Source organism: Heterodontus francisci, chromosome 11 (genome assembly GCF_036365525.1).
Source record: "Heterodontus francisci isolate sHetFra1 chromosome 11, sHetFra1.hap1, whole genome shotgun sequence".
NCBI classification, from domain to species: Eukaryota; Metazoa; Chordata; class Chondrichthyes; order Heterodontiformes; family Heterodontidae; genus Heterodontus; species Heterodontus francisci.
The window spans coordinates 33,355,818-33,369,432 of NC_090381.1; the positions used below are offsets into that span (position 1 = coordinate 33,355,818).

A 13,615-nucleotide genomic window follows, 5' to 3' on the forward strand; every position below is an offset into this window, starting at 1 on the left:
CCTTCAGTAGTCAGAACTCATGTAGATAACCTGAAAATTTTGAAAGCTAGGCAAGCAGTGGAAATTGCTGATGATTTTGAGCTTGTTAAAAAGCCAAAACCTTTTGTCCGTCACCCCATAAACCCAAGAAGGATAGAAAGTGGGAGAGTGAAAGGAAGGCAAGTAGCCGGGGACAAGAAGGAACAGCTGGGAATGCCTCAAGATCACCTCCTCAGGTCAGAAAGGAAGGTGTTGAGGGTAGAAGTGAGGTTCGCAAGCCAAAGTGTTATCATTGCCACAAAACAGGTCATCTTCGTTCAGAATGCTGGAAATAGTGAGGTAAACCCATAGGACTTGTTGGGGTATGCAAAGCTAATGCAGAAGAAAAGACACTGACTGAGAGTATAGCAGACCAAGCTATAGCTTTAATGGCAGCTATAAAAGTAGATACAAAAACAAAAGAGAGTGTAGAGGTTAAGGATAAGATACCCGAAAGTTATAATGAATTTTTGTCAAAGAGGAAAGTAAATCCATATCCTGTAAGTGAGGCAGGGAAACCTATCATTATACTCAGGGGGATACAGGAGCAATCCAAAGACTCTTGCTAAGGAAAGATATAAAGTGTTTCCACCAGAGAGCAACTTGAACGCTAAAGTGTTAGTTAATGGGATAAAGAACATCTCTCCACCAAAGTCTCCTTTGCACGTCCTCCATCAAAGACTACAGTGCAGCATCTGAAAAACTTGGGGTCCACACTCTCCAACGTGGTGCCATCCTTCAATGTTTCCCAGGTCAGATTCACTTCCTGTATGACTGCTAGCACCTACTCCAGCCCCAACGCACCTCCCCTTTAAGAGGTGCAGGTTAACTTTGGCAGGGAGTATATACCCATACCTTTATATAAAGTAGGCCTAGAGAGTGACTTAATATCTTGGATAGTAACTGTAGGAGTTGTCCACAATTTGCCTGTTGAGGGAACTGATCTACTCCTAGAAAATGATTTGGCTGGATCAAAAATATCAGTTTCTCCTATAATTACAGAGGAACCAAGTGAAATTAAGGAAATGGCGCAATTACATGAACAAGTTCCAGGAATATTTCCTGCATGTGTAGTCACCCAAGCAATGGCTAAACAGGATCCGTTGTCAGATGTAAAAGTGGCACCACAATCAGATAGCCAAGTATCTGAAACCTTATTTTGGGGATTTAGTTAATCCAAATGAGATGTTTAACAGATCTTCTATCATTGCAGCACAGCAAGCTGATCCAAAGATATACTGAATAGCACAGACGGCTCTGACAGAAGCTGAGGGAAAAGGAGTTCTGGAAGGCTATTGTATGGCAAAAGGGGTTTTGAGGAGGAAATGGAAACCGCATCATAGACCTGCGGACGAAGACTGGACAGTTGTTGAACAGATAGTGGTACCACCTAAATATCGCCAGGTATTAATAAGGTTAACACATAACATTCCTTTTGCAGGACATAGGGAACACAGCATGCAAACTTTGTGCTGCCCGTTCATTTCAATGATTTCAATGTTCAGCCAGCGCTAACCATGCTGTTGATTGTCTGGACTCATCAGCTGGCAGCCAATATTGTGAGTGACTAGTCTGCAGTGTTTAAAGTTAACCTGCACCTCTTAAAGGGGAGGTGCGTTGGGGCTGGTGTAGGTGCTAGCAGTCATACAGGAAGGGAAGCTGACCTGGGAAACACTGAAAGATGCCACCACGTTGGAGAGTGTGGACTCCAAATTTTCAGATGCTGCACTGGAGTCTTTGATGGAGGAGTTGCAAAGAAGACTTTGGTGGAGAGATGTTCTTTATCCCGCAGGTAGCCAGGCGGCCCTCTGGATACACACTTAAAAGGCAGTGGGAGCAGATAGTCGTGGAGGTCAATGCCAAGATTCAAGCCCCCAAGGGCCTAGATGCAATGCTGTAAGAGGTTCAATGACCTCACACGAGTGTCAACATCAGTGAATGCATCTTCAAATGCCATATCCTACCAACTGCAACACTAACCTCAGACACTGTTCACTTCATCTCACTCTATCCCTCACCTACCAACAATCTCTGTCCATCAGGAATTATACCTGACATTCATATGCTCGTCCGCACTCTCACACACTTAGCACTGCTGCAAGCCTCAATTAGAATTCAAACTAAAATTAAATTAGTGAGCAGTTGGAGATGCATGGGCGACATGCAGCATGGATTTGTTAAGGACAGGAGTGTGATACATTTAACAAGAGTTGTTTGAAATAGTAACTGAAGGAAATGCAGTAGATACTGTTCTGTGAATTTTCAGAAAGCATTCAATAAGGTTTCTCACAAGAAGCTTGTTACAAAATCACAGGCTTGTGATAGAGGAGAAAGTGTAGCAGCATTGATAGAAAGTTAATTGATAGGAAATAAAGAGAGTTAGGGTAAACATGGGTTTGCTTGGATTGGATCAGGGTTGGGAGTGGTGTAACCCAGTGGTCAGTGTTGGGCATATTTTGTTTTTGGATGAGTTGGACTTGGGCAGAGGGAGCATAATATTAAAATTTGCAGATGAGAGGTTTTGGCAAACAGTGAGGCCGACTGTAAAAGACTTAAGAACATGGGAACAGGAATAGACCATTCACCCCTCCAAGCCTATTCCACCATTAAATGAGAGCATGACTGATCTGTATCTTAACTCCATCAGCCTGCCTTGGCTCCATATCCTTCAGGAAGACACAAACAGGTTAGTGAAATGAGACTCTAGGTGGCAGATGCAATTTAATGCGGAGAAATGTGAGGCAATACATTTCAGAGGGAAAGCAAGGGAAGGAAGTACACACTCGTTGGAAAGACACTGCAGGGCATAGGAGTTCAAAGACATAATTCCTTGAAGTGTAAATGTAGGAAGTTAAAGCCATAAGAAAGGTCAATTTTATAAATATGGTTATAGAATATCAGAGTAAAGAGCTAATAATAAATCTGTACTAGACAATAGGCCAAATTGAATGTGCTGTCCGCAGTTTTGAGTATCAAGTGATAGAAGGGGCATTAAAACCATAGAGAACACAACGTAGGTTTACCAGCATGATGCCAGCAGTGTGAAACCATAGTTCTAAGGCGATGCTTGAGATGCTGGGACGATGTCAACTGGAGCAATGGAGGATAAGAGGTGATTTAATAGAGGTTTTTAAGATTTTGATAGAATGAATTGGGAAAGACTGTTCCTCTGGTTGTGGAGTCAGGGAAGAGGACTCATCAATTTAAAACTTTTACCAAGAGAATGAAGAGAGAAGATAGGAGAAATGGTTTCTTTACACAAGGAATTGGTGGAGTATGAAACAGGATGTATTGAGGCAGAGACCATTGGAGCTTTTAAGGGAAAGGTTAGATAAATATTTGAAGCAGAGGAAGACACAGGGCTGTGAAGAAAGTGGGGCAGCAGGGTTAGTTTGGGGTTTCTCTAATACAGAGGCAATATCAACATAGTGGGCTGAATGGCTTCTGTCTGTAATCTTCCACAGTAAATTAATTCTCTGATTCTTTCTTACTCATTCTGTTGTGCAGAGAAAAAAAAAGAAAATGAAAGAGAAAGGGTGAGAGAACGGAAAGAATAGAAAAAGAAAGACAGAACTGGAATTAAAAATATCAGAGACTAATTTTTTGGGGGAATCTGATTGAAATGCCTTTCGTTAGCTTGTACCAGTTTATAAACAGCCTGACATGAAGATGCCTGCTACACACTTAAATCTAATTTATATTGCTTGTCAAAAAGATATACTGCTGACAGACACAGCCGCACAGGGGGTTTCCAACAAAAACATGGCCTTCAACCTCAGCGAGTGATTATATACTTTGGAGCCGTAGATAGGTTTGAGTTGTCCAACCCCCTCGACAGTTCTCCCCAGCTCCTCTCCTCCCCTGCCCTCCCTTCCACTGTTGCTGCAATTTTGGGTTCATAAGGTGCTGAAAGCAGTTTTACCTCCAAACTAGTACTTGAGCCTTTATTCCTGTGGTCAGTCTGAAACAAGAAAAATTATTGAAAAATTACAGTTACACCATCCCGGTCAACCACAATGACACAAACATTAGAGTGACTCAGTACCTGGTGGGCATGTGCTTGTATGTGTCTCAGTGCCTGTGCTATAATATGTTACAGATTGATGTTAAGTCCAGCTGGTGGAACCGCTTGATACATTCCTTCCTCAGAATGACTTACCGTCTGTGCTACAGTGCCCACGAACACAGTGCCAAAACCTGCAGGTTTTAATGACTTTCCTGACTTGAGCTCTGTTAGGAGGGCAGCGTTGTTGTTCTCGGTGGGATGTACTATGTTAAAGGGCTTCCCACCTTCAGAGAAAAAAAAACAGAACATGACTCAAATGGAAGCAGGAACATAACCTCAACCTGGCTGCATGAGGCCTCCTGTTAGCCTGGCCACAGGAAGCTGTAATTCTGCCTAGCCGCAGGAGATCTCAACTCAGCCTGGATTCAGGAGGCTTCACCTCAGCCTGGTTGCAAGAAGCTGACATCAGCCTTACTGCTGGAAGCCTTACATCAGCCTGGCTACAGGAGTCCTCAGAACAAAGCCAATTATGGAACTCATGTGAAGACAGTGTGGACTACATGGAGCAAAACAAAGGATACAGTATTTTTTAAATTATATAATTATGCACCATAGTGCTCATTTTTGTTATGTTTGCTGTTAGAGAAGTTTGTAAAGAGGGTTTTGTCACAAAGTGATCCAATGCATGCCTGGCTGACATGAAACCCAGGTTCTCCCACACGGATAACCTTGATATTCATCCTTACTCAAATTGCAAGGTAGGACAACTCAAATTTATTTCACAGTTGCAGGTCTATTCAGGGCAGGATCAGATATGGCTCAGCAAGCATTCAAAGGCCATCCCATATTGGTGAGTGACAATGGCAGGCTAACTGGGACCAACAGTGTCTTTCCTTTACAGTTTTGCTGAGAAGAGTAAGGATAAAAGACAGATAGACAGAGACAAAAGGAGATTAGAGCTGATCATACTCACCACTTGAATTCTGATCATTCTGCCTCGGCAGCACTGGGGCTGCTGATGGCACCAGTGGTGTTGGGGATGGCAACGGTGAGGTTCCAGGTTGCTGCAGTTGTCGAGATGTTTGAGCAGATGCAGGTTTCACCAGGATTGTATTCTGAAATGAAATCACATGCAGAGTGAGGGAGCTTACCATTCATTACAACACAACCCCATGGCATCAATCAGGATGTGCAAGAGGCAAGACACTCTGTAAATCTCCGTGTTAACTGCTGCATCCAAGTAGTTCGGTCACTTCAAACGATTCAGTAATGGGTGCTGACTGCTAGTCTATGCCTTGCACCCTCGTGAGGTCAAACAATAGCCTCTCAGTCCAGACTGAGGGTACACTGTAAACCCAAGACAGCCCCCTATTAAAGGGGATGTTACGATCCCATTAGGGACTGTTAACTTTTCAAAAGGTAAAGTCAAATTCCCTATTACTGAAAAAACTATGCTACAAGATTTCACGCTTCAAACAAAAAAAAATTTACTGTACAAGAGTTAAACAAAGCAAAACACTACTAACTTAACACTACAACTTGAAATCACATACTTTAAACTTAAAATCTTAACTAAACATGATGACGTTTACTCTAAACTCCAAATCTTAACAGAACACCTCCATTTGACTTTTACTTCCACCCCAAGAATTCCCCCATATTTTACAGGATCTTGCCAGTTTGTTCACTTCTCCTGGGACCAATCCAAAGTGTACCACAGCTCTTAGGAATCAAAGGGTGTGAGATTTCCTGGGAATTCTGCTGCTAGCATTCACTAGGCAATCCTCCAGTTCTCTTCCAACACCTCCCGAATCTGGAGTTTGGACCGTACTCAAAACAGAAAGAAGCACCCCGGTTCCTGGTGGCCTCTTTGCTCCTGAGCCCAGCTGCTCTCAAAGCCAACTGCTTTTTCCAAAAGCCAACTACTTGTTTGAAGACAACAGCTTTCTAAAAGCCAACTGCCTTCGGCAGCAAGCGCACAGATCAAAACATCAACTGGCACCCCTGCGTCATCTATCTCCATTGCAATGTGGTACATATGGGATGTCCCAGATAGCAATTTAAACTAATTATTTCCAACTCCAAATCTTCTCTTTGTTCTGGGAAATCATATGAATAATTCAAATCCCCAGTTGAGGCAGAGTTCAGAAAGGTTCCCATTACTTAGGGTCTTCACACTTCCCATTATGACCTTAGTAAATAAACACGGGCTACCTTTTGATTTGTAACCACCCTCGGTTTGTTTACCAACCTCTCAAACCAGGTATTTTCATTTGGCGTGCATTGAAAAAAATCAATTCCTTAATTAAAAGGTACCTTTAGAAAATTAATACAAACCATGAACCAAGTGATAGTAACAGGGACAGTAAATGAAGATGCTGAGGAAGTCTAGATGTAAATCTGTCCCCTTGAGGATAGGATATAAGACAGGGCCCAGCTGGGAGGACCTTCCTTACCTTACCATTCTCCATTCCTTTCTGAAAATCACGTGACTCCCTGCGGCCCTCGTTAATTGACCTGTAGTAATCACCGCTGCTCTGCTGTCTCACGATGCTCTTTGTTTTCTGAAAGGATTCTTGCCTCTGCACAGAAGCAGGAGGATCATCCAGTGGTGGCTGGAAACGAAGCAGAAATCAGTCAGAGATCTACATTAACCCGAACCAGAAACATGGGAGAAAACCAGAAAGTAACATTAACCAATGCAGGAGGGTGATGCATACCACAAGCAAACAACAATGACTTGCATTTATACCATGCATATAACAAAGAAAAAGACATTTCACAAAAAATAATGATATTCTTCTCTCTTTTCCCTATCTTCTTCTTCCTGTATTTGTTTCCCCTCCTTCACAGCCTGCTTGGGTATTAGATTGACATTTTTTTCCTGACACCTTATGGATACATGCATTGCTTTGGTGAAGTTCCTTTTTTTTATTCATTCATGGGATGTGGGTTTTATCAGTAACGCCCGCATTTATTGCCCATCCCTAATTGCCCTTGAAAAGGTGGTGGTGAGCCGCCTTCTTGAATACAACTGAGTGGTTTGCTAGGCCATTTCAGAGGGCAGTTAAGAGTCAATCACATTGCTGTGGGTCTGGAGATCGGGTAAGGAGCTCAGGTATGGATGGCAGATTTCCTTCTCGAAAGGACATTAGTGAACCAGATGGGTTTTTATGACAATCAGGTAGTTTCACGGTCACCATTACTGATACTAAATTTTTATTCCAGATTTTAATTAATTAATTGAACTTAATAAGCTATCATGATGGGATTTGACCTCACACGTCTGTATTACTCGTCCAGTAACATAACCACTATACTACCGTTAACATTAACAATATGCCTGCCTGCCAATTTAATACAGAAATTTCATTACTTCAGTAATTATTGGCACACTCCACACTGCATAATGTCACAATGCTAAGGCAAGACTATTGCACAAACGGGACTAATATGAACGTTAAACAGTCAGACACTTCCCCACAAGCCAATAAAAGGGAGATCAAAAATGGAAGCAGGGAAGAACCTCCGCCTTAATTCATGCAGTCAGACAGAGCCTGTACTCCCAGCTCAAGTACAAAGCAAAGATCCCTCTTCACGGTGCAATCAAGTACTCCCATTTTGGGCAGAACATGTTAAATACACAGTAAAGCTCCCTTTACACCCCATCAAACACTCCAACATCAGACACCGGATAGATATGAAACAGATTAAACCTCCTCCACACTGTCCAAACAATCGGAGAGGAACACCCTGCATTGGGATGTTACACAGACAAGCTGGTGGAATGGATGGACACATGGCATGTGAGATTCAACGCAGAAAAATGTGAGGTAATACACTTTGGTAGGAAGAGACAATCCAAGATAAATGGTACCATTTTAAAGGGGTACAGGAAGAGAGAGAGACCTAGGGGTGTTTGTGCACAGATTTTTGAAGGTGACAGGACTAGTTAACAAAGCGGTTAAGAAAGGATATGGGATCCTGAATTGATCATTTAGGATGAAGGTGAGGAGAAATTTCTTCACACAGAGGGTTGTGAATCTTTGGAATTGTCTAGCCCAGAGGATTGTGGATGCTCAATTGTTGAGTATATTTCCGGCTTGGGTAGACAGATTTTTAGTCTCTCGGGGAGTCAGTGATACGGGGAGTAGGCGGGAAAGTGGAGTTGAGGCAGAAGATCAGCCACGATTGCATTGAATGGCAGAGCAGGCTCGAGGGGCCAAATGGTCTACTGCTCCTATTTCGAATGTTCTTCTGTTTATAAATAGAGACATAAAGAACAAAAGCTAGGAAGTTATGCTAAGCCTGTATAAAACCCTGATTCAGCCCTGGCTGGTGTATTGTGTCCAATTGTGGGTACCACACTTTTGGAAGGACGTGAAGGCTTTGGAGTGGTTACAGAATAGGTTTGCTGGAATGATTCCACATCTGAGGGATTACAATTATGTGGATAGACTGGAGAAGCTAGAGCTGTTCTTCTTATAGCAGAGAAGGCTCACAGGAGATTTGATAGAAGTGTTTAAAATCAGGAAGGGTTTTGATAGAGTAAATAATGAGAAACTGTTTCCAATCACTGAAGGGTCAATAACCAGAGAGCACAGATTTAAGATGATTGGCAAAAGAACCAGAGACGACATGAGACAACTTCTTTTTATACAATGGGTGGTTAGGATTTGGAATGTACAGCCTGATGGTTTGGTGGATACAAATTCAAAAGTAGCCTTCAAAAGGGAGTTGGCTAATTACGTGAAGGAGAAAGAATTGCAGGGATATGGGTGAAGACCACGGGAGTGGTACTAACTAGATTGATCTTCACCAAACTCTTCAGAAGAACCGCTGCAGACTCTATGGGCCGAATGGCCTGCTTCTGTGCTGTTCTATTTTATGATTCTATGGGCTGTGTATTAAATCTGAGGTGGGGGGTGGAGGGGGGGTGGGTGCTGTTTTGAGGTCAGGAAACCTGGAAGAACTGGTTTCCCTCAGGTCATGCTGAATTCAGTGGCAGGACTAGATTAACACTTTTTGTTTCCATCTCCTGGCCGCAGCTAGATGGATCGGGGTAGGTTGAGGGTCGAGGAGAGGTTGGCAATTGAAATATTATAATGAGACTAAGTGTCTCATATTTAACCACCATTTAAAATTTAACCCTGTCTGGCTGAGTTCTCTGGGCCTTGGGAAACCTGGTGGTTAAAGGGAGCTGAGGACTGCTGGTAAAGCCTGGCTTGGATATAAAATTAAAACCCGACCCGAGCCTGACCCGACCATAGCCAACCCGAGCCCAGGCCCTTTAATTTTTTTTCGTGCCCAACCCGACCTGACCCGACACGAATCTCCTTCACCTGTTCTGGCAGCAGGCTATTCCTGCAGCTGCAGTTGTGGGGAATCATGGCTTAGCCAGATCCCGTGACTTCCCGGAAGCACTGTCCAGCCCAACCCGACCCGACCCGAGCCTGAATGCTGGACTCGGAATATAGACCTGACCTGACCCGAACCCCGCACATGTAGTCGGATCTAGTCATGTTCGGGTCGGGTAGCCAGGCTTTAACTGCTGGATCCAGGAGGTAAGTGCCTTTCCATTTACCTGCTGAATCCAGCAATTATTGACGCTGGGCAGTGGGTTGAAAGTGACCGAATGCACTTAAACTAGTTTTATTATGGCTGTTAAAACTTTCCTTCTGATCCTTTAAAAGTTTAAAAAAGAAATAAACTGTAAAATCAAAAAAAATCAAACATATCCAAATGTTAAAATTCTGAACTTTGAAATTCTGGTTCGGTAGATGGCCTCACCTGCTAGTCTGACACGGTGTTGACCTTGCCCATAATCCCAGGACTAGTGTCAATTGCACAAGTGGGATGCATCACACTGTTTCCAGTGCTATTGGAATTTGGAGTAATACTTGTCAATCATTGGTCAGGGGAAGAGAGGGTGTGCAGCCTGCTCTTGCTGAAGTGGCTGATGGTCTAATTTTCCCTTGCAAGATATTCCTTCATTGATCCGCCACTTCCTGTGGAGGTCGATCATGGTTGGGAAGCAGCATTAAGGGCCTCATTTCCAGCATGGTAATGCACTGTCAGCATCCAGCGGGAATACTCTACGCTGGACAGATCTGATGGGATTTGTCAGAGGAGGCCAACATCCCACCAGTTCCTCCCTCCAACTACGAACAATGGAGCTGGGGGAATGGGGCGGAAAAGAAGCAGCTCAACCCCATGGAATTTTGTGATGTGGCTAGAAAGAGCGGAAAGGGGTTCCGCACTACGTACATCCCCCAGCTAAGACTGCATCAAAACAGGCAGAATTTCTAGGGTCAAAAGTGTTCATATTCACTCTCCTGGTCAGAGGTCATTCCTTCCCACTTGTGACTGTTGGACACATCTAACTGGCTTGTTTGTAGCCAGTAGGTGATTTTACACGTTCAGGCCAAAGTTATTCTTGAATCTGCTTCCACGGCCCTTTCAGGCAGTGCATTCCACATCAGGACAACTCCCTGCCTAAAATATTTTCCCGCATGTCACCTCTGTTTCTTTCGCCAATCACATTTAACCTGTGTCACAACCATTGGATAAAACTATACCTGTCAATGACAAAGTCACTGTGCACAGCTGCATCTCCCAATTATAGACCCACAGTGGAGAACCACACCTTCAAAGGGTTACATCTGGTTCATCCAGATATTTCTACATATTCCTAATTTTTAACAAATGTGTCCTGGAATGTGACACAAACAGTAGAGGAAGAGTCAGCTAGTTCCTTAATCTTGCTTGCTCAAACTGCGAGTCCTCAGCACCACTGGCAAAAGCTTACTGTTTTACCATTATCACCGGTAATGGTGCTTGATAAAGAGCAACCTAAAAATGGCCTGCAGTAGTCTGTAGCACAAATACTTTTCAAAAATTACAGAACAATTGATACAGAAGGGAAAATTGAGTGATTTATTACAGAAAAGAAATATCTCGCTTTACACACTATTCATCCATTACAAAGCACTCACCAATTACACTATTCCTCCATTACACTGCATTCGCCCTTTAGACAGTGCTGGACCACTACATAGCTTCGCCCATTAAACAGCACTCACCCAATACACACTGTTCCTCAGTTACACATTGCTGAACCATTGCATAGCGTTGCCCATTACACACCACTTGCCATTACACACTGTTCCTCAGTTTCACAGCGCTCATCCATTCCACACCACTCACCATTATACAGTGTTCCTCAGTTACACAGACTTGCCCCATTACACGGTAAAGGCCTGCTCAGGTCAGGAAAAAAAAAACCCGACTCGAACCCGACAGAACGACATCGGACCCGAGCCTGACCCGGCCCGAGTCCCTCCATTTTTTCCCGTGCCCGACCTGACCCGACCTGACCCGAGCCTGACCCGACCCAAGCATTGCTCAGATACTGAAGCAGCCCATGTCCAGTTGCAGCAAGACCTGGACAACATCTAGGCTTGGTCTGATAAGTGGCAAGTAACATTCGCGCCACACAAGTGCCAGGCAATGACCAACTCAAACAAGAGAGAATCTAACCAGCTCCCCTTGAAGGTCAATGGCATTACCATTGCTGAATTGCCCACTATCAACATCCTGGGAGTTACCATGGACCAGAAACTGAACTGAACCAGCCACATAAATACTGTGGCTACAAGAGCAGGTCAGAGGCTAGGAATCCTGAGGCGAGTAACTCACCTCCTGACTCCCCAATGCCTGTCCACCATCTCCAAGGCACAAGTCAGGAGTGTGATGGAATACTCTCCACTTGCCTGGATGGGTGCAGCTCCAACAACACTCAAGAAGCTCAACACCATCCAGGACAAAGCAGCCCTTGATCAGCACTCCATGCACGACCTTAAACATTCACTCCCTCCACCACCGATGCACAGTGGCAGTAGTGTGTACCATTTACAAGATGCACTATAGCAATTCACAAAGGCTCCTTCGAAAGCACCTTCCAAATCCGTGACCTCTACCACCTAGAAGGACAAGGGCAGCAGATGCATGGGAACACCATCACCTACAAGTTCCCCTCCAAGTCACACACTATCCTGACTTGAAACTATATTGCTTTTCCTTCACTGTCACTGGGTCAGAATCCTGGAACTCCCTTCCTAACAGCACTGTGGGTGTACCTGCCTCACATGGACTGCAGCGGTTCAAGAAGGCAGCTCACCACCACCTTCTCAAGGGCAATTAGAGATGGACAATAAAAGCTGGCCTTGCCAGAGACACCCACATCCCAAGAACAAATAAAAAAAACTCACCCATTACACAGCATTCCTCAGTTACATAGTGTCCACCCAGTACACAGCATTCCTCAGTTACACAGCGCCCGCCCATTACATAGCATTCCTCAGTTACATAGTGTCCACCCATTACACAGCATTCCTCAGTTACACAGCGCCCGCCCATTATCCAGTGCTCACCCAATATACAGCACTTGTCCATTCCTCAGTTATACAGTGCTCGCCCATTACACGGCAATGCTCACCCATTACACAGTGCTCCCCCATTACACATCGTTCCTCAGTTACGGAGTGCTCACCCAGTGCCCAGTCCTCGCCCATTACATATCGTTCCTCAGTCACACAGTCCTCGCCCATTATACATCGTTCCTCAGTTATACAGTGTTCACTGATTACACAGTGTTCCTCAGTTACACGGCGCTTGCCCATTATACACTGTTCCTCAGTTACACTGCGCTTGCCCATTACATAGTACTTGCCTATTACACAGTGTTCCTCAGTTACACTGTGCTTGCCCATTACACAGTGTTCCTCAGTTACAGTGTGCTCGCCCATTAAAGTGTTCCTCAGTTACACTGTGCTCGCTCATTACACAGCGTTCCTCAGTTACACTGTGCTCGCCCATTACAGTGTTCCTCAGTTACACTGTGCTTGCCCATTACACAGTGTTCCTCAGTTACACTGTGATCGCCCATTACACAGTGTTCCTCAGTTACACTGTGCTTGCCCATTACACAGTGTTCCTCAGTTACACTGTGATCGCCCATTACACAGTGTTCCTCAGTTACACTGTGCTTGCCCATTACACAGTGCTCGCCCATTATACATCGTTCCTCAGTTATACAGTGTTCACTGATTACACAGTGTTCCTCAGTTACACGGCGCTTGCCCATTATACACTGTTCCTCAGTTACACTGCGCTTGCCCATTACATAGTACTTGCCTATTACACTGTGTTCCTCAGTTACACTGTGCTTGCCCATTACACTGTGTTCCTCAGTTACACTGCTCTTACCCATTACACAGTGCTCGCCCATTGCACTGTGTTCCTCAGTTACAGTGTGCTCGCCCATTAAAGTGTTCCTCAGTTACACTGTGCTCGCTCATTACACAGCGTTCCTCAGTTACACTGTGCTCGCCCATTACAGTGTTCCTCAGTTACACTGTGCTTGCCCATTACACAGTGTTCCTCAGTTACACTGTGATCGCCCATTACACAGTGTTCCTCAGTTACACTGTGCTTGCCCATTACACAGTGTTCCTCAGTTACACTGTGCTTGCCCATTACACAGTGCTCGCCCATTATACAGTGTTCCTCAGTTACACTACACTTCCCCAT

The 13,615-nt window shown here is 44.3% G+C and overlaps 1 protein-coding gene across 1 annotated transcript in view; it reads right to left on the bottom strand.

The window, feature by feature from the left end:
- espnlb (espin like b) overlaps window positions 1-13,615 on the bottom strand; it is a 116,721-nt gene that overhangs the window by 9,167 nt on the left and 93,939 nt on the right. The window contains exons 6-8 of the mRNA XM_068041957.1: window positions 6,481-6,639; window positions 4,998-5,139; window positions 4,178-4,308 (exon numbers count right to left, since the gene is read on the bottom strand). Coding sequence (XP_067898058.1) covers window positions 4,178-4,308; window positions 4,998-5,139; window positions 6,481-6,639 — 432 coding nt within the window. The remainder of the gene's footprint in view (window positions 1-4,177; window positions 4,309-4,997; window positions 5,140-6,480; window positions 6,640-13,615) is intronic.